The sequence below is a fragment of the Cucurbita maxima genome, unplaced genomic scaffold (genome assembly GCF_002738345.1).
Source record: "Cucurbita maxima cultivar Rimu unplaced genomic scaffold, Cmax_1.0 Cma_Scf00023, whole genome shotgun sequence".
Lineage (NCBI taxonomy): Eukaryota > Viridiplantae > Streptophyta > Magnoliopsida > Cucurbitales > Cucurbitaceae > Cucurbita > Cucurbita maxima.
In genome coordinates this window covers 3471005-3491099 of record NW_019272039.1, presented here as the reverse complement: position 1 = coordinate 3491099, position 20095 = coordinate 3471005, and the positions used below count along the sequence as shown (strand labels likewise).

At 35.3% G+C, this 20095-nt stretch overlaps 2 protein-coding genes and 1 pseudogene across 4 annotated transcripts; all 3 read left to right on the top strand.

The window, feature by feature from the left end:
• Positions 1 to 2228: 2228 nt before the first annotated feature.
• LOC111496788 (ribonucleoside-diphosphate reductase large subunit) lies at positions 2229 to 6862 on the top strand. The gene is made up of 16 exons (XM_023147305.1): positions 2229 to 2676; positions 3005 to 3066; positions 3173 to 3260; positions 3504 to 3767; positions 3890 to 4130; positions 4211 to 4287; positions 4379 to 4549; positions 4628 to 4870; positions 4946 to 5032; positions 5132 to 5296; positions 5378 to 5497; positions 5581 to 5783; positions 5864 to 6013; positions 6100 to 6247; positions 6339 to 6425; positions 6519 to 6862. The coding sequence occupies exons 1-16, from the start codon at positions 2449 to 2451 to the stop codon at positions 6609 to 6611; spliced, it is 2427 nt and encodes an 808-aa protein (XP_023003073.1). The 5' UTR covers positions 2229 to 2448; the 3' UTR covers positions 6612 to 6862.
• Positions 6863 to 7269: 407 nt separating this feature from the next.
• LOC111496786 (pentatricopeptide repeat-containing protein At4g13650) lies at positions 7270 to 19419 on the top strand. Of its 3 annotated transcripts, XM_023147303.1 has the most exons (4): positions 7270 to 7522; positions 7605 to 10955; positions 11056 to 11359; positions 19405 to 19419. In XM_023147303.1, the coding sequence occupies exons 1-2, from the start codon at positions 7457 to 7459 to the stop codon at positions 10707 to 10709; spliced, it is 3171 nt and encodes a 1056-aa protein (XP_023003071.1). In that variant the 5' UTR covers positions 7270 to 7456; the 3' UTR covers positions 10710 to 10955; positions 11056 to 11359; positions 19405 to 19419. The 3 variants fall into 3 exon arrangements, with proteins under 3 accessions (XP_023003071.1, XP_023003072.1, XP_023003070.1); XM_023147304.1 differs by lacking the exon at positions 19405 to 19419 and having other exon boundaries at positions 11063 to 11996; XM_023147302.1 differs by lacking the exon at positions 19405 to 19419 and having other exon boundaries at positions 11056 to 11996.
• LOC111497426 lies at positions 15800 to 19163 on the top strand (annotated as a pseudogene).
• Positions 19420 to 20095: the final 676 nt, after the last annotated feature.

The window sequence follows — 20095 nt, the reverse complement described above, 5'->3', positions numbered from 1 at the left end:
CAATATAACGATTCTTATTGAATAATTCGTCCTCGTCTAAGTTAGCTTGAAGAATATTAGACCATCGTTTGCAAATATATGGAAAATAATTTTATATTGTCTTCAAACTTCGAAACCCGAGACCATTTTTTTTCTTTCCTTCGCTACAAAATTAATTTATACCATATTTTTGTAGAATTTGTAATATTTAAAGAATTTAATTGTAATATTTGAAGAATTTAAAACATTTAAGACACAATGGATTTATTATGGTTGCAATAACCTATAAACTATTTATATTTTAAAGGCCTTTTCAGGCGTTTTCTGAATTAGTTTTCCAATAATTTTTTTTAAATTATAAATTATAAAAATTAATTATACTAGTTAGCAAAAAAGACACCAAAATTCTCATTTTATATTGTAACGACCTAAATACACAACTAGCTGATATTGCCCTCTTTAGACTTTCTCTTTCGGGCTTCCTCTTAAGGCTTTAAAATGTGTTTGTTAGGAAAAGGTTTCACACCCTTATACAAGGTGTTTTGTTCTCCTCCCCAACCGATGTGGGACATCACAATCTACCCTCCTTTGGGCCAGCATTCTCGTTGTACCTCATTACTTTCTCCAATCAATGTGAGACCCCCTCCAAATTCACCCTATTTTGGGTCAGCGTCTTTACTGGCACATTGTCTCATGTCTACCCACCTCGGGGAAGAGCGAGAAAGACGACACATCGTCCGGTGTCTGACTCTGATACGATTTGTAACGACCCAAATCCACCAGTAGCAAATATTGTCATATGTGGACTTTTCCTTTTGGGCTTCCTCTCAAGACTTTAAAACGTGTCTGCTAGGGAAAGTAATTCACTCCCCTATGAGGCCCACTATTTTCTTCTTCCAATCGATGTGGGACAGTCCTCCCCCTCCCCTTGGGACCTAGAGGCTTTACTGGCACACCACCTCGTATCTACCCCTTCCGGGGAACAGCAAGAAGGCTAACACATGGTCTAGTGTCTGACTTTAATATCATTTGTAATGACCCATATCCACCGCTAGTAGATACTGTCCTCTCTGGACTTTCCCTCAAGGCTTTAAAACGCGTATGTTAAGGAAATATGTCACACCCTTATACAAAACGGTGTTCTGTTCTCCTCCCCCAACCAATATGGAACATCACATATATATACACACATATTTATTTACTTAATAAATAAATAAATAAATAAATAAACATATTTGTTAAAGCGTGAAAACTTATTTGGTGAGATTAAAATCATAATTTTTATAAATGAAATTTAACGTTTATTACACTTTTGCTTATGAAGCATCGTCGAAGTTGCGAGGACGAGAGAATTAATATATATTTATAATTATATAAAATTAGAAAAGTCTTTTAATCCCTAGGAAGTATTTGTAGAGGATTCTATCACCAATGCAGACATGAAAATTAAAATAAGATAGAAATTAGAGAAATAAAAGATGTGTCTGTTTTATTTGTTTGTTTTATCGAACGTTAAATATTAAATGACACGCGTGGGCTTCCGTGTGGTCGTATTAAAAACAAAAAATGACAGTTGGGAAACGGTCAATTTAAAGGGGCGCGGTGGACATAGAAACAACCGTAAAAATCGGAGGTGGTGGTCCACCACTTGTGCCCAAATTACAAAATTCCCGCCAAAACCCGCCCGCTACCTTCTCCCGCACGCCCACCGTATCCAAAGCTTCTCCCGCAAGTCTCAATATTTATAATATAATTTAAATCAATATTTATTTTTTACTCTTATTTTTGTATGTGTTCCGATTATAAATGTGAAAATTAAACTATTAATTTATAAGATAATAATTAATAAATTATTGACTAAAATATATAAAGAATTGTGATTAAATAAGAAGAAAGAGAATTAATAATATATCTTATTTAATTTATTTGCAAAAATAGCATATACGATTTAAAATTTCATACCAAGTTGGTTTGACATGAAAAAAAAAATATAAAAATATATGATGATAAAATTAAAAATTCATAAAGAAAGAGATATCTAAATTAGCATAGCATATTAATAATATTAATAATATAGTTCCATAAATAAATCAATTTAAAATTTTATTTTTTTACTTTGTGAATTTAAATGATTTATAATTATTTGGAATTATATTAACTACGTGGGACCCACCGAAAATATATAGCTATCTTCTGAGTCCTCTGTGCCCGCCACCAAGATTATTACAAAGTAACAAAAGAAAAATCAAGAATCCCACCGATTTTTCCCCGCTAAAAAAAGAAAATCCAATGGTTTGCGCGGGAAAATTTCGAACTTTCTGAAATTCCCACCTCCAAAATTCGTAAATTTCCTTTTGTTTCTCTCTCTCTGTTAATCCCAATTCTCTATATAACCCAGTTGTTCTCTCACCCCTGTTTCTGCACAGAACCTGTTCGACGAAATTCCTTGGTTAGTTTCTTCTTCTAAAGATGTACGTGGTGAAGCGAGATGGGCGTCAAGAGGCAGTGCACTTCGACAAGATCACTGCCCGTTTGAAGAAGCTTAGTTATGGCCTTAGTAGTGACCACTGTGATCCAGTTTTGGTGTCCCAGAAGGTCTGTGCTGGCGTTTACAAGGGCGTTACTACTAGCCAACTCGATGAATTGGCCGCCGAAACTGCCGCTGCTATGACCGCCAACCATCCTGACTATGCATCCGTGAGTTCTCGCTATTTTCTTAATCTATTTCGCAATCCGGGGCCGTCTATTTTGCAACTTCTGATTTCGTTATGATTTTTTTTGTCGGATCTTGATTTTCCGAACTAACCTTTTGGATTCTTCTGTTAATTTTTCAACCCTAACTGGATTTTGTCTCATCGGGTTACTTTCACTTTCTCAATTTGTTTTGATGTTGTTTAGGGGTTCATAGGGCATCTGAGTCAATTGACATATAGCTGTAGATATATACATATTACATATCTGCCTTCTTGTTTGCAAAGGAGAATGACTTGTCTCGCTAATTACTTTGCTTGTTCGTTTAATCCAGTTGGCTGCAAGAATTGCTGTTTCGAATTTGCACAAGAACACAAAAAAGTCATTTTCAGAAACGTAAGTTTGGCATATGCTCCTACTACTCTGGATGATTCATTTCCAGCATCGAATTGCAGTGGTTAATTAACTTGAATCTGATTTTTTTATCTGTTATGGTGTTCAGTATCAGAGATATGTACAACCATGTCAGTGAAAGATCAGGACAAAAGGCTTCTCTCATAGCTGATGATGTTTATGAAGTAATCATGAAGGTAATCCTTTATTCTTTCTTTAATACTATGTGCCTTTGGTGATGCATACCTCTACAATGAAATTTGTGTAGGGGATTTATTGATTGGACATGGCCTTTTGTCTATTCAATCATGCTTTATTAATTAGAATTTAGATGCCTGTAAGTGGTTTGGCTAGCCCACATGTTTGTGCTTGTACTACCTTCTCTTGGAATCAGATGACTGCTTATTTAATGGATCGTTCTTCCTTTTGTTCATTTCCAGAATGCTGCTCGTTTGGATAGTGAGATCATATACGACCGTGACTTTGATTATGATTTCTTTGGTTTCAAAACTCTGGAAAGATCATACCTCTTGAAAGTTCAGGGGAAGGTGGTGGAAAGGCCACAACACATGTTAATGAGGGTTGCTGTTGGTATTCACAAAGATGATGTTGATTCTGCTATCAAAACATACCACACTATGTCTCAACGCTGGTTTACTCATGCTTCACCCACCCTATTCAACTCTGGAACACCAAGACCCCAAGTATGTTTTGAGTTAATTGATATCTGTTTTTAATAACGATGATCGTGGTTGATATATTTTGTTGATTAGAAAATTTGGCCTTTTGGGCATGAATCTCATGGGTTTTCTCATTGACGTGACAGCTTAGCAGCTGTTTCCTCATATGCATGAAGGATGATAGTATAGAAGGCATATATGATACCTTAAAAGAGTGTGCTGTTATTAGCAAATCGGCTGGCGGTATTGGCGTTTCCATCCACAATATTCGGGCTATGGGCAGTTATATTCGTGGAACAAATGGCACCTCTAATGGGATTGTGCCTATGCTGCGGGTTTTCAATGATACTGCTCGATACGTTGATCAAGGAGGAGGCAAGAGGAAAGGTAGTGTGCAGATTGGGTTCCATTGAGTTTCATATGATTAATCTTTGTTTGCATTCTCACGTTTTAACTGCCACTTGCAGGTGCATTTGCTGTATACTTGGAGCCATGGCATGCAGATGTATTTGAGTTTTTGGATCTTAGAAAGAACCATGGAAAGGTAATTACTTTCTGCTGATATATTTTGTGAACTTAATGCGACATTCTATTTAGTTCATTCTATAATGAATCTCCAAATGTTATATATTTAGGAGGAGCATCGAGCTCGAGATCTTTTTTATGCTCTTTGGGTACCTGATCTGTTCATGGAAAGAGTCCAAAGTAATGGAGAATGGTCATTGTTTTGTCCGAATGAGGCCCCAGGTTTGGCTGATTGCTGGGGTGAGGAATTTGAGAAACTATACGTTAGATATGAACAAGAGGTAAATAAAATTCAATTATCGATACCTGCAACTATATAGGCAACTTTTGTTTACTCTTGTATTGATTGTGATCTGTAGGGAAAGGCCAAGAAGGTTGTCAAGGCACAGAATCTTTGGTTTGAAATCTTAAAATCTCAGATTGAGACTGGAACTCCTTACATGCTATTTAAGGACACTTGTAACAGGAAAAGCAACCAGCAGAATCTTGGAACCATTAAATCCTCTAATTTGTGTACAGAGATTATTGAATATACAAGCCCAACAGAGACGGCTGTGTGTAATCTTTCTTCAATTGCTCTACCTCGTTTTGTCAGAGAGAAGGTGGGCTATACGAAAAACCTGTTCTTTTTTGGATCATAACTTTACATTTACTTCATTCTGTTTTTAAAACTGCAGGGTGTTCCAATGGAATCTCACCCATGTAAGCTTGTTGGCAGTAGAAGTTTCAAAAATCGATACTTCGATTTCGACAAATTAGCTGAGGTAGTATTTCTTATTCATGATTACAGTTTGTTTTACTTATAATGATGTGTTTTTTTTTCCTAATCTAATGACTTGGTTGTTCATTCTTTGTGTAATTAGATAACTGGTCTAGTGACAACAAATCTGAACAAGATAATTGATGTTAATTACTATCCCGTTGAGACTGCCAAAAGGTCTAATCTTAGACACAGACCTATTGGAATTGGAGTTCAAGGTCTTGCGGATACTTTCATTCTATTGGGCATGCCATTTGATTCACCCGAGGTAATTCAGGCTTTTATCTCTGCCTTCTGCTCTTAGCCTCTTACATACAACTAAACTTGTTCTTATGGTAACGAATGGTAGGCTCAACAACTGAACAAAGATATATTTGAGGCCATATACTACAATGCTCTTAAAGCTTCTTGTGAGATTGCTGCAGTGGAAGGCCCCTATGAAACGTATGCTGGCAGTCCTGTTAGTAAGGTGTGTACCGGCAAAATATTGGACTTTTCTTATAAATGCTATGTTGATTTACACATTTTCTTATTTGGGCAATGTATTTTCAGGGAGTTCTTCAGCCTGACATGTGGGGTGTAACTCCTTCAAAGCGATGGGATTGGGATGCTCTCAGAGAACAAATAGCAAAACATGGGGTTAGAAATTCACTCCTTGTGGCTCCAATGCCAACTGCTTCTACCAGCCAGATTCTTGGAAACAATGAATGCTTTGAGCCATACACTTCTAACATCTACAGCCGCAGAGTTTTAAGGTCTGCATTTCAGTTTGAACTTCTAGAGCTTCTGTTGTAATAATAATGTGGATTCTGAAATCTTTCTTTCCATCCTCCAGTGGTGAATTTGTTGTTGTGAACAAGCATCTCCTGCATGACTTAACGGAGATGGGTTTGTGGTCTCCTGCACTGAAGAACAAGATTATCTATGAGAATGGCTCTGTTCAAAAGATTCAAGAAATCCCTGATGAGCTAAGAGCTATCTATAAGTATGATTGATCTTCCTTGCATTTCCCTTTCCTTGCACTTGACGTTGATTTGTCCTTCTGACATGATCTTAATATATTTAACTCAGAACTGTTTGGGAGATCAAGCAAAAGACATTGGTCGACATGGCTGTTGATCGAGGATGCTACATCGACCAAAGTCAGAGCCTCAACATTCACATAGACCAACCAAATTTTGGAAAACTCACTTCCTTGCACTTCTATGCTTGGTCAAAGGTATATATCATTGTCAAACTGAAATACTGTCATAGTTACATTCATCATAACAATATCGATTCATTTTTGTTGTTGTTTTCTATGTACGAAGGGATTGAAAACAGGAATGTATTATCTACGAACACGAGCTGCCGCCGATGCCATCAAATTTACGGTCGATACATCAATGCTAAAGGAGGTACTGTATAATATAATGTAAACTGTTGGGTTCAGTCACTGGCTTCGCTACAACATTACATAATAATGAAATTCCATTGCTGGGTTTGTGCAGGAAAAAGGCAAGGAGGAAGATGAGAGTACAAAAATGGCACAGATGGTTTGTTCTCTAACAAATCGTGAGGAGTGCATGGCCTGTGGAAGTTAGACATGGATTTGAAGCTCCTGCTCGGAAAAGGAATGATTCAACTTCCTTATTTTAACTGAAAATGAAATGTTTGGGTAGCTATTAGTATAAATGTAAAATCTCTGTACAGTTTTTTTCAATAATCATAATTATTTGTTGGGTATTAACTAGGTTTGTGGATGCCAAAGACATCCTTATATTTTGTTTGTAATTCAAGCACTAGCCTGCAAGTTAGATGGTGGAAATGAATAGATGTTGTTTATTTTAGCTTATTATATATTTTCATTACTTTTACAATTTTGAAATGCATTTTTTTTTTTTTTAGATTTCCCATTTAAACTTTTCTATTATACCTAATATAATATCATGGAGAGGATTTAGTCCTATTTTAAATATTGTTTTGTACCATTTTGATGATGGACTATAGTATTATTTGGAACATCTTAATACCATCCATAGAAAATATTTTTTGCTTTGGCTTGTTATATGTTATTGCCAACCTTACATTTTTTAAATGCGTTTCATAATGAGAAGTTTTTCCCGGTCAAATAAAAAAAGTATGAATTTAACTGTTAAAGCATATAATTGACAACTCATGTTTAATTGAAGCCTTTGGTCTCGTGAGTGTAAAAAAATTGTCTTATTTTTCCCTTAAAAAGGGTTATTTGATGGATTAAGTAGCGGGAAAACCAATCCCACGGCCACGGCCGTCAGCCATTGGCCATCACTCCCCGCCGTTTTCACCCTCGACCCCTTCTTTCTCACGAAACATGTTATCCACAGACGGGTTTAGAGGCCCCCTCCCTATCCTTCTCTCTGTCTAACTAGATGGTACCCGTCAATTCGCTTCTATTGTAGCTACAGCTATGGCGGCAGCGAGCGTTTGGGTTCGACCCACCTCCAGTTTTCGACCATCCTTCCCAACGTCAAAAGTAAGTTCTCTTTGTTTCCTATTACAAATAAGATATGCATTTGATTCTGTTTCACTTGTAACCTTTGGCTCTCTGGGCGCAGTACATTGATTGGGTTAGTAAAAGCTATAACTTAGTTCGTGTCAATGCTGTTGGTCCCGCAAACTCTCATGCATTTGATGAGTTTTCACTCCATATGGAACAAGGTAAATCAAAGAGCATTCAGCTGATGAATTTCATGGAACAACGTGGAATTCGTGCCAACTATCAGACCTATCTTTGGCTGCTAGATGGCTGCTTGAATTTTGGATCCTTGCTTGAAACTTCGAGGCTCCACTGCAGGATTTTGAAGTCGGGTTTTGCTGTTGAACCTTTATTAATCGATAGTCTTCTTGATAATTATCTTCGTCATGGGGATCTAAATGGCGTACAGAAGGTGTTTGATGATAATCCCAACAGAACTGTTTTCTCTTGGAATAAAATGATTCATGGCCTCGTTGCGCAGAAGTTGAATTCTCAGGTGTTTGGTCTCTTCCGACGAATGTTAGCTGAAAATATTACTCCCAATGAAAATACTTTTGCTGGGATTTTGAAGGCATGTGTTGGTTGCAACATTGCGTTCAACTATGTAGAACAGGTACATTCTAGGATAATTTATTATGGTTTTGATAGTAATTCACTTGTTGCTAATCTTTTGATTGATTTGTATTCTAAGAATGGGTACATAGAATTAGCTAAAAAAGTATTCAATGACATATATACGAAGGATATTGTTACTTGGGTAGCTATGATCTCAGGTTTATCTCAAAATGGGCTTGAAGAAGAGGCCATTTTCCTTTTCTGTGATATGCATGCATCAGAAATCTTTCCCACTCCTTATGTATTGTCAAGTGTGTTAAGTGCTTCTACCAAAAAAAAGTTATTTAAATTGGGAGAGCAGCTTCACTGTCTAGTTATTAAGTGGGGATTTCATTCTGAAACATATGTATGCAATGCTCTTGTGGCATTGTACTCCCGGTCTGGGAATTTGATATCTGCCGAGCAGATATTCAGCACGATGCAATTTAGGGATGGCGTTTCGTATAATTCACTTATATCTGGCCTAGTTCAGCAAGGATTTAGTGATAAGGCACTGGAGTTGTTTAATAAAATGCAACGAGATTGCTTGAAACTGGACTGTATTACGGTTGCTAGTCTGTTGAGTGCTTGTGCATCAATTGGGGCTCTTCATAAGGGAATGCAGCTACATTCATATGCAATAAAAGCTGGAATGTCTGCAGATATTATTCTTGAAGGTTCTCTTCTTGATCTTTATTCGAAGTGCGCCGATGTGGAGACTGCACGTAAATTTTTCCTTACTACAGAGACAGAAAATATAGTGTTGTGGAATGTGATGCTAGTTGCTTATGGACAATTGGATAATCTTAGTGATTCATTCAAAATATTTAGACAAATGCAGATTGAAGGTATGATACCCAATCAGTTCACCTACCCAAGTATTTTGAAAACTTGTACATCTTTGGGAGCCTTGGATTTAGGAGAGCAAATTCATACCCTTGTTATAAAGACAGGGTTTTGGTTGAATGCCTACGTTTGTAGTGTGCTCATAGATATGTATGCCAAACATGGAAAATTAGAACTCGCCCATGGGATCCTAAGACGGCTACCAGAGGACGATGTCGTCTCCTGGACAGCTATGATTGCTGGTTATGTGCAACATGATATGTTTTCTGAAGCACTTAAACTTTTTAATGAAATGGAGTATCTTGGAATAGTATCTGACAATATTGGATTTTCTAGTGCTATTAGCGCATGTGCGGGTATCCGAGCACTCCGTCAAGGCCAACAAATTCACGCTCAGGCGTATGTGTCGGGTTTTGGAGACGATCTTTCGATTAACAATGCTCTGATTAGTCTGTACGCCAGATGTGGTAGAATTCAGGAAGCATACTTAGCATTTGAAAAAATGGATGATAAAAACAATATCTCTTGGAATTCATTGGTTTCAGGATTTGAACAGAGTGGATACTTTGAAGAAGCTTTGCAGGTATTTGTTCAAATGCTAAGGAGTGAAGTAGAAGTCAATTTGTTCACGTATGGGTCTGCAATTAGCGCAGCAGCTAGTCTTGCAAACATAAAACAAGGGCAACAGATCCATGCCATGATTTTGAAAACGGCATATGATACTGAAATGGAAGCTTCTAATTCTTTGATAACATTTTATGCGAAATGTGGCAGCATAGATGATGCGTGGAGAGAATTTAACGACATGTCCGAAAAAAATGTGATTTCTTGGAATGCCATGATTACTGGCTATTCCCAGCATGGTTTCGGTATGGAAACACTTTGTCTTTTTGAAGAGATGAAGAACTGTGGGGTTGTGCCGAACCATGTTACTTTTGTGGGAGTTTTGTCGTCGTGTAGCCATGTCGGTCTTGTGAATGAAGGTCTTGATTACTTCGAATCCATGTCGAAAGTGCATGGTTTAGTTCCCAAATCTGAACATTATGTGTGTGTAGTGGATCTCCTAGGTCGGGCCGGCCTTTTGAACCGTGCAATCGACTTCATAGAAGCGATGCCCATCCCTGCAGATGCAATGATATGGAGAACTCTTTTAAGTGCTTGTGTCATCCACAAGAACATGGAAATAGGAGAGCATGCTGCACGCCATCTCCTAGAATTGGAACCTGAAGACTCAGCAACCTATGTCCTACTGTCAAATATTTATGCAGTGGCTAGAAAATGGATTCATAGGGATTGGTCAAGGAAATTGATGAAGGACAGGGGAGTAAAGAAAGAGCCTGGTCGTAGTTGGATCGAAGTTAAGAACGCAGTTCATGCGTTCTATGCTGGGGATAAGCTCCATCCGCTTACGAATCAGATCTACGAGTATATAGAACATCTAAATACACGAACATCCGAACTTGGATATGTGCAAGATAGCTTTAGCCTTTTGAATGAGTCAGAGGAAGGCAAGAAGGATCCAACCATAAATGTTCACAGTGAGAAATTAGCAATTGCTTTTGGACTACTGAACTTGGGCAATAATATTCCCATACGGGTAATGAAGAACCTCCGCGTTTGTAATGATTGCCATAATTGGATTAAATACGTTTCAAAGGTTTCAAACCGATTGATCATAGTGAGGGATGCCCATCGCTTCCATCATTTTGATGGTGGTGTCTGCTCATGTAGAGATTTTTGGTAACTCCTTCAGCTCTCAAACTTGTTGATATCAACAAATAGCACATATTTGTGTATAGCCATGGCCATACCTTTGAAGAATCGTCTCGGTTTTTGTTCCGAGACGCTCGCCTTCAGAAATGGATCAGAAAAGCCTGAGACGTTCAGGATTTAGTTGAATGAAGAACTGGATCCTGTTAAACAAGCTTTGGACGGGAAAATCTTATGGCAGATGATAATTTGCTTCCATAGAAGGAGTTGAAATCTTCTGGTAAGACCTCATGAATTGTGTTTGTTTCAATTCAACCAATAATATGCAAATGTTCTATGTTTCAATCTGGATGTTTCCCTTTTCTTCTTAAATTTCACAGATTTCAGATTCTGGATCGGCAAAATGGGTCACAAATCAATGGTCTCAGCAACTCAATTGCTCCAATTGAAGTCGGGAATTCTTAACCAAATGAACTGGATCAAGATGACCATACTGTTCTTCATTGAGGTAAACATTGATTCACTCGAATAATGCTAAGTTCATTAGATCAATGCTTCATGTTTTCAGTGATGAAGAGGAATCATTTCCACCATTTTTTAAGGCCATTCTCTAGGTGGTTGGACAATGTTTACAGATCATTAACCATAATATGATGCATAAGTCCTGCATAAATTGGTTTGTTGGTACCCGAGCACGAGGGAATGGGCTTTCATTCCCGGGACCGCCTCATCTATGTACGGGCCCCAAGCTACCTTCATACTAAAGAGCTTATAAGTTAGAGAGATGTAAATTGAAATTCTTCTATCAATTCCCCTCAAAGCCTGATTTTCGACCCTATTTTTCGGAGCATGCATTCCCATCCGTGTTGCAACTGATTCGATAAGCTACGTGTCCGATGCACGGAGAACTTCCTTTGGTTCGAGGCCGGGTTCTTGACGGCAGTAGTGCTATCAATGCCGGGTTTTATAGTCGAGTCGATCAATGGTTTGGCAAGATCTGAGCTAGACCATCTTAGCATAATTCAACTAGTTAAATTACATATCCTCAACCGTAGAGTCAAAAGTTCAAATTTTTTGATCGACTGATCACGGATAAATTTGTATTGCTTGAAAACTACATTCTACTATCAAGACAAATAGAGGTGGACGAGGGTGTGATATTGAACCACCCCTCTCCGATATTCAAGTATTAATTGAGTCGATAATAAGCGACTAAGGTAATAGTTGCGTGTTTAGAATGTGCCTTTCTATTGACTCATTGTACTTATAGGGTGGGTTCATAAATTATCGTCGTAATAGAGTGTTATAATCTTGTTGTGAATCTTGTGGTGTGTTAAGTATACAGAGGGATTGTAAGGATGAATTACTACTTGGTCAAACCATTTTTCAAATAGATATTGGTTGATCGTGGTCAAAACTCAAACTAAAGCCTTTTTGACCATCGATTGACCTTCGTGTGAACGGTCATACTACCCTTGGTCGACCCTTATGGGTCAGCCGCTAAGGTCGTGGGCGATCCCCTAAAGATCAACTCGAGTAGAATTATCAAATCCAAACGTAATAGCCCAGCAATACAAAGAAGTGCAACATTTTAGATAATCTTATTAAAAAAAATAACGTTTATTTCGTAGAATTTGTATACAAAATTGTCTTATATTTTATATATTATTTTCAGAGAACATATTAATTTTCTATTAGTTTGAGGTTTTTATAAAATATTTAATGTTTTAAACCATTTTAGATAATTCAAATATACAAGAAATGAAATTTATTAGAATAAAATAAAATTAATATTGGACTTTAAATTTCAATTGAAAAGAAAATATTGCCATAAAATTCAATTTAAATAAAGTTTATTTGACATCTAAATGTAAACTATAAATAGAATTGGATAGTATCATATATTAATGTGTAAACATATTAATTAAATTTCAAATAATAATAAATAAAATTAATTAAATACTAAAATTTTATGAAATTTCTTAAAAAATTCCCTTCTTATTCATTGATCGCTATCTATTTTTCTTGAGTTCATCTCGAGAGTGAAGTTACACTAAAAAAAGATTTAAAATTGATATCGTCTTCTATGTTCTCACACTTCCAGTTCCCGTGTCTTAGATTTCAGATGTTATATTTTCTCTCAAATTTTTCTTCATGTATACACTAAAACACTCCTTTTATTTAGGCTAATTAAAATACAGAAGTAAAATATTCATTTTAAAATCCATACATAAACCTTGCATTACACGCTAAAATATTCATCTTAAGATCAATACATAAACATTCAAATCTAAATATATATATACTCAGCTAAAAACATCTTAGTTATGGATAGGACGATTCTTTTTTGGTGGAGTGTAGTCAAGATGATATATTGAATCATCGTTCATAGGGCTTAAATCTTTTTCGTTCGTCTCTATATCACATTTATAACAAGATTTATAAATATTTCGAGCTGCAAAAAAAAAAAAAAAAACATTAATAAATAAATATGAAATTTTGTTATGAAATAGATTCAATAATTAGTTTTATAAAAAAAAAAAAATTATACAACTCCAATTGAATGAACAAAATAATAATAATAATAATAATAATAAGATTTATATGTAATTAATTACCTTGGGTTGCAAGGGGAATGAAGCAGCAAAGAAACAAGACGAGCAGGAGAATATTTTTATGTGCCATTGCAATCTCTCCCCCTTTTCGCCTCAAACTTCACCATTTTATAGATACACGACTTCCCTCTATATATTATTATTATTATTATTATTATTATTATTGTTATTATTCTTATTATTCTTATTTTATTATTATAATACGGCATTCAATATTAATACTAAAATAGATAAAAATTATTTAAATGAATAAAAACTAAGTTAAAATGAATGTTTTTGAAAGTATTATAAAAGTTAAAAATAGAATTTTATCTTATTATATTTTATTTCATTTCATTAGAGATTTAAACTTAAATAATAACTGTGCAAATTATTTTAATTATGGAAATTTTAAAATAGCTTTTCTTATTAGTTTAGGGCCTTAATTTTCATCTATTTAAATGTATAAATTGAATTATAAAAATAAATAAAACACTCCTATTAAAAAAATAAATTATTTATGAAATTTTATCGGAAAGTAAAACATACATTATCGAAACCGTGAATTAAGCTAAGTTCCATCAATTTTTCCATGACAACTAATTTTATTTATACCAAAAGTTAAAGTGTTCGGTTCAAATATATTTATTGTATATATTAAATACATTTTTTTAGTCTGGTGAAGACAATATACCTTTTACGAGGTACAAAGTTTAACCTTCCTCCCTATTATATTTTTTGAACTTCCGAAAGTAATTATAATTGAAAAAAAAGCGAGAGTTCGAGACAGACTATAATCGGTGAAAAGTAGTTCCACTCAAAGCACTCATTCTATTGCATATCGAGAATGGTTTGAAAACACGAGTGATACAAAATACACGTAAACATCAAAGACCAAATGTCGAAGTTTCAAAAGACAAAATTACAAAATGGGAATGAAATTGAAGCATTAATTAGGTTTATCAAACATGAATTGATGTTGAAAGACAAGAAAAAAAGAGAGCTGCAAATCATAACTTCTCCCATTTACAAAGCTGGTGAGAGTGAGGGCCACAAATGGCTTCACTAATATCCTCACCCATTTGGCTCCAACCAACCCACATCTCCTATTTTTCTTTGCATGGTAAGACGGACTAACCCTAATGGAGTGGTCAAACACATGTACCATACCACTAAACACGATATCGAAACCCAAATCAATGAGATTTGATAGAACGCTTTCGATAAAAGTTCGACAAGATAACATGATCCAATAAATCGTTTCACAGGTTATGAATATACGGTTACATATATGACTAGAATTTGTATTATACTTGAATAAGATAGTACTGTTAATGACCGAAAAGAATGGAATATCGATGTGAGATCCCACGTTGGTGGAAGAAGAGAACAAAACATTCTTTATAAGAGTGTGAAAACCTCTTCCTAACATACGCGTTTTGGATCATTGAGGGAAGCCCAAAACGGAAAATTCAAAGATAACAATGTTGGCTAGTGGTGAGTTTGAGTTGTTAGTTTGATTTCTCTCGAGTTGTGATTTTTTATGCATTTTTATCTACATGGGTTGTGTTGTAAACGTTAGATTTGTGTGGTTAAACTAATTTATGACCTAGATATTCAAACTACAAAAGTGATCGCTTTCATTTTCGAGGAGGTCAGCTAGTTAGGTCGACACAAGTTAAAATTAAAATTAGGGTTTCCATACGAGGGTGGGTTGGTCTATGCTAAATTTAATTTAATTAATATTTTATATAACATTTTAAAATTAATTTTAAATAAGTGTAAGGACAAAATGGGTATAAAATTTTGAGGGAGAAAATGTTTGACTGAAAAAATAGCTTTGCCGACAATAGCCATTATGAAGTTTTGAATTTGCAATTTATTTCAATATTTCTCTAACTTTTTATTAATCTTAAAAATATATTTATAAACTATTAATTTTTTTTGAATAATAATTTTAATTTTTTAGAAAAAAAAATTAAAAAATATTTTTCTATTAAAACTACATTTTAAAAATTGTATTAATACATTTGACCGGTAAAAAATTGTCTTGGAAAATAACGTTAGAAACGTATTAAAATTTTTATCCATCAATTACTAACTCAATATAAGGTATTTGAAAATAAAAAAAATAGAATAATATAATATAAGATGAAATTAAAAATTTTGAATTTATGTGATTCACGTGTGAGAATAAAATAAAAAATAAAGTATAATAATTTTTATTAATGGTATGTTACATGTCTCGACTAATATTAATGCAAATTTGTGATATAAGAAAATATTTTTAATAATTGATTATAATAATATATATTGTTAACCAGATTGGTGAGTAATTAACCATAGATTGTTGTTAACTAGGTTGGTGAGTAAAGTTAACTTTACCCATGAAATTTACGTGAGGTGGATTCATGTAACACCAAATTCGATCAAAACGCACCGTTTCGTCAGTTTTCTCATCCCGCGCTCGTTTGGAATACAAACTAGCTTCCTCCGAAAACGGAACTCAACTCGTAAATATTAGCGCGCTGCCGTTGCCGGTTCCCCTTTTCGATTCTTCCGATAAGGTTGCTCCGCCGCATTCCGATGTCCCAGCCGATTGTCCTCTCCGGAGAGGAGGACGGGGACTCTACACCCTACCCGATCCACTCCAAGAAACGTCGAACTGGATCGGATGCATTTCTGAGTATATGCTCCACTGTTATTGTGCTTGATGATGATCCGAGTACTCATAAATCAGGTCGCAACTCTCCGCCTATGACATTGTATTGTTAAATGTATGAAGGCGGCATTAGACTTTCTTGCTAAGGATTTGAATACGGACCAGAAGTTCGCTGGTTAGTGAATTTTATTCTCTTAATTGGTTCATAGTAGTAGTTTATTATTGTTTCGGTTCGCCTCTTGTGAAGGATCAATTAAATAATTTTCCTGCGCAGTAGTTTTGATCAAATAAACTTTGTTGATGCTGGATAAGAATATTCTGAAATAGATTGCCACCGTTTGTTTGAATTGAATCCTCAGGAATCAGTGGATTGATATGCTTAGAGTTCGATAACACGAGTCTGAAAGTGATTCTCAGAAGAACAAGTATAGGCACTGTGATTGGATTGATTCTGACCGTCATGATGTGAAGAACTCAGTACCGACTTATAAATTTGACAGAGCAGGATCGGGTTCTTCTCTTGGTAGGTTCATGTTATCCTTGGTTTCCTTTCCTATTTTTGTCAGTTCCTGCATTTCTTACTGCGTGGAGAAAACAGAAGTGTGTTCATTTACGGAACTCCGCCATCCTTGAAAGCTGCGGACATTAATGGAAGTGTTTTGACAGGGAACGATGTTCTGCAGGAAATTTTTGGGGACACAAAGTATTCAAGTTTTGGGGGAGATGATGGTATTGATATGTATCAGGTGGATCCTTTCAAAGTAAGATCATAATATCTGTTTTCTTTCTGAAGATTGAATATGGATAGGGAGTAGTAATGGCTTCTAGATTTAGTAATTAATGTAGCGTGGTGCATTATGAAGCATAGATACTAGATTGAGTACTACTTGTATGATAAGGTTTTTGTTTGTCAGTTTTCTCATCTCTCATCATTTGCGCAGGCGCTTGCATATTTGAAGTCATTTCTTAGCCCGCTTTCCATTGTTCCTTAGCTTGTTCTAAATCAGAATATTTACTGCAATACTACTGTAATGAAAAGTTTGTGATGCACAGCTAATACAGTGCAGTATAAGATTACACGCCCTATGTAATTTCAGAATCTTGCCCTATTTCAATGAAAGTTCTGTTTCATTTAAAAGAAAATATATTTATTACATGCTCTTTGCAATTTCAGTATCTTTGTCCTGGTTTTTCTTCATTAATTGTTGCTTGATAATTTGAAGTTGCGTGCTAGAGATTCTGTAATTTTTAACGTTTGAACTTTGTAGGGAACAGGAGAAGTACAAGAACTCAGAAAGCAATAACGGTTGAAAACGTTCACCTGTTGAGGAGGTTTGAATAACAACCATGAATGCTTAGGAGAATTAGGAAATGATTTTACCCTGTTTTCCCTATCCAAGTTTTATATTTCAATGTTGCAGTATAAAATCTCTCATGTTCCTCACATGTTTCATCTAGAAATTGGCAAAACTGACCACTCACTTTGTCAAGGTACGTTCTAGGCAGTGTGTAGATGAAACTGAGGCAGCTGACATATTGACATGCAGTCTGGCATCCTTTCAATTCAGGTTCTGAATACTGTTCCAAATTTCTGTCAAGCATAACTTCTTGAAGTGTGAAAAGTTATTTTTCTGTATAACTTGGCGTCAATTGCAAATGTAAAACTTAAATTCGTATAGTGAAGTTTCGTCAAGTAGAAAGGATATTTCAGATACTGTTCGTCGATCCCATTGACTGAACATCGTATGAAAAGAAGCCGAGAGATTCCTGTTTCGTACATCTTTAGATGTTGCATTAGTTCCATAGTTTTTTGGACATGGTACGTTTGTAATATGGACTTAGGCGATCACACCCATATTCACACTCTTTCAATATTTAAATCCTTAGTCAGAATTATCTGTTTTCCTTTGCTTGTCTTGTAAAATTTAGGAAAAAGTTGACGCATCTATCCGTCAATGCAATTGGATCCATTATACCCAAAGATTGTGTTCACAGGAATGTGATAAAGAAGTGCGTGTGGTGAGCTTTTATCGTCAATTGCCAATTCATTTTAAATTTTATTGGCATTCAGTTTCATAATTCCTCTGGCATTTACCTGATTTATATTAATGAGTTTATGGCTGTAATTGAGTTACTCTCGAAGAACTCGTCTTTTCCCAAACTGGCGGGTTAAAAGCTAAACAGAGCACTTGTCATGTATTTGATCTCAGCATCAGTCTCTTTTCTGTCAGAACAATATTCTAAACCATAAGAAAATATGAAACTAATATCTATGATATTTCCTTCTTTGCTTTTTTGCACTTAATTACCCTTATTGATAGATAACTCTAACAGACTTCTGGTAATAAAATCATGTTATACCACCTCCCAAATGTGATGATGTATTGATCTTTAAAAAGTTATATGGTACTGTCTCTGAAGTAAAACTTTATTGATTTTGTCATGTTTTTTTTTGTAATTAGGTTAGAAGCCTTGGTAGCAATTCTTATAATTAGCTTGGTTGGATTGCATATCAATTATAAATGGAGTTGCTTTTTGTAATTAGGTTAGAAGTCTTGGTAGCAATTCCAAATGTACAACCACGGTTTGCCGTAGCAATATGGAAGAAATATCCGACCATGAAATCTTTTTTGAGGGTGTACATGAATCCCATGTAAATCTGTGAGTCTGAATCGAACAATTCACCCTATCCTGAATTGCATAAGCTAGCAGTCATGGCAGATAACATTTCTTCTTGGTCCACTCAAGTAATAACAGGTGCATGAAAATGAATTTCTGCTGAAAGACTTGACGATAGAAGGTTTACTCGGCAATGATAGAAGATTAGGAGAGATTTGTTCAAAGAGAGTGTACAGGATACTTATGGCTCAAAGTGGAACCATGAGAACTGATGACGTTGAGGAGGGTGATGACTTGTTCAGATCCCAATTGTCTTAATTAATTATCATATCTAATTAGCACACCATTAATTTAATGCAATAGCTTATTGCAGAGTTTTCACCCTCGCAGACAGGTTGAAGGACTAGAGTGCCCTCATCTCTTTATCACAAATGCCACTTGGAGGTAGCGACTCATGGAGCAAAGGGTAAATAAGTAAGTTTTCGTTGTTCGACCAAATCTGAATTCTCCCATCAACAAGGTAGAACCGTCCAAAATGAACTTCCTGTTCGAGTCTAGTTAATTTTCCTTGCTTTATAGTAGAATAACTTCAACTAGGTGGGAAACCAGCATTTCACCTTGAAGTTGGATGTTCATTGACTTAAATTTCATTATAATATTAGGTTATAGAGACAAAACATATTGACTTATCGTTACTTGTTTGTTCTTTTAACCGTAGTTAGAAGTGGATCGATCATCTATAGAAAGATTTCTATGTAAAGTGAACATAGTTTGATATGGTATCAGAATTCAAAAGGCTAATTGCTACTTTATATTGTGTGAGTTAGTTCAAGTTTGGCATTTTTTGGTGGGAGGTTTGGTTTGGCAGCAGTAATGGTATGGTTAGGTAGAAGTTTTGATATCCTAAAAGTAGGGAGAATATTGAATTATACTAAAAAAGAAGAGACTCAAGGATGATATCAGTAATGACAATAATTTGGTGGTACTATTTTTTCTCATACCCACCCTGCTTCCTAATATTCCAATTTTATGTGGTTTGAAATCCATCATAAGCCTTGCATTCAAACAAGTGGATTGCTCACCTTGTAGGGTTTGTGTAATTTCCAACAGAGAGCCAAAATTTGGATGATTGTGACCCAAATCCAATTAAATTATGGTTGGGCATGGCCATTCCTCTAATCCAATTCACACTCATCCTAATTCCACCACACAAAACACCCACTAATGGGTGCTGCCACCAGCTCGCACCACTTTAGTTTTTTGAATGCCTCTTTCACCCAAGGAAATCTTACCTGAATGTATAATTGATCTCTTTTAAAGTTCATGAATTATTTTTGGACAAAGGTAGAAATGGGATTGGAAGTTTTTAATACTAAAGAAGATCTAGATTAATTGATCTACCGGATCAATCATTAGTTAATCATGTTTTTATATTGTTTTGGATTAGGTAATTGTTGCATCTTTCTTAGAAGATCTCTGAACATTAGAATATAGGAAATTAAAATTCACATAGGTTAAAATATCATTTTGGTCCTTGTATCTATC

Bases quoted from the DNA above. Each gene is read 5' to 3' on its own strand.
- LOC111496786 (XM_023147303.1), top strand. From the start codon at position 7,457: ATGGCGGCAGCGAGCGTTTGGGTTCGACCCACCTCCAGTTTTCGACCA. The intron at 7,523-7,604 runs GTAAGTTCTCTT...CTCTGGGCGCAG, and splicing joins CATCCTTCCCAACGTCAAAA to TACATTGATTGGGTTAGTAA.
- LOC111496788 (XM_023147305.1), top strand. From the start codon at position 2,449: ATGTACGTGGTGAAGCGAGATGGGCGTCAAGAGGCAGTGCACTTCGAC. The intron at 4,131-4,210 runs GTAGTGTGCAGA...TGCCACTTGCAG, and splicing joins AGGAGGAGGCAAGAGGAAAG to GTGCATTTGCTGTATACTTG. The intron at 5,033-5,131 runs GTAGTATTTCTT...TTGTGTAATTAG, and splicing joins ATTTCGACAAATTAGCTGAG to ATAACTGGTCTAGTGACAAC.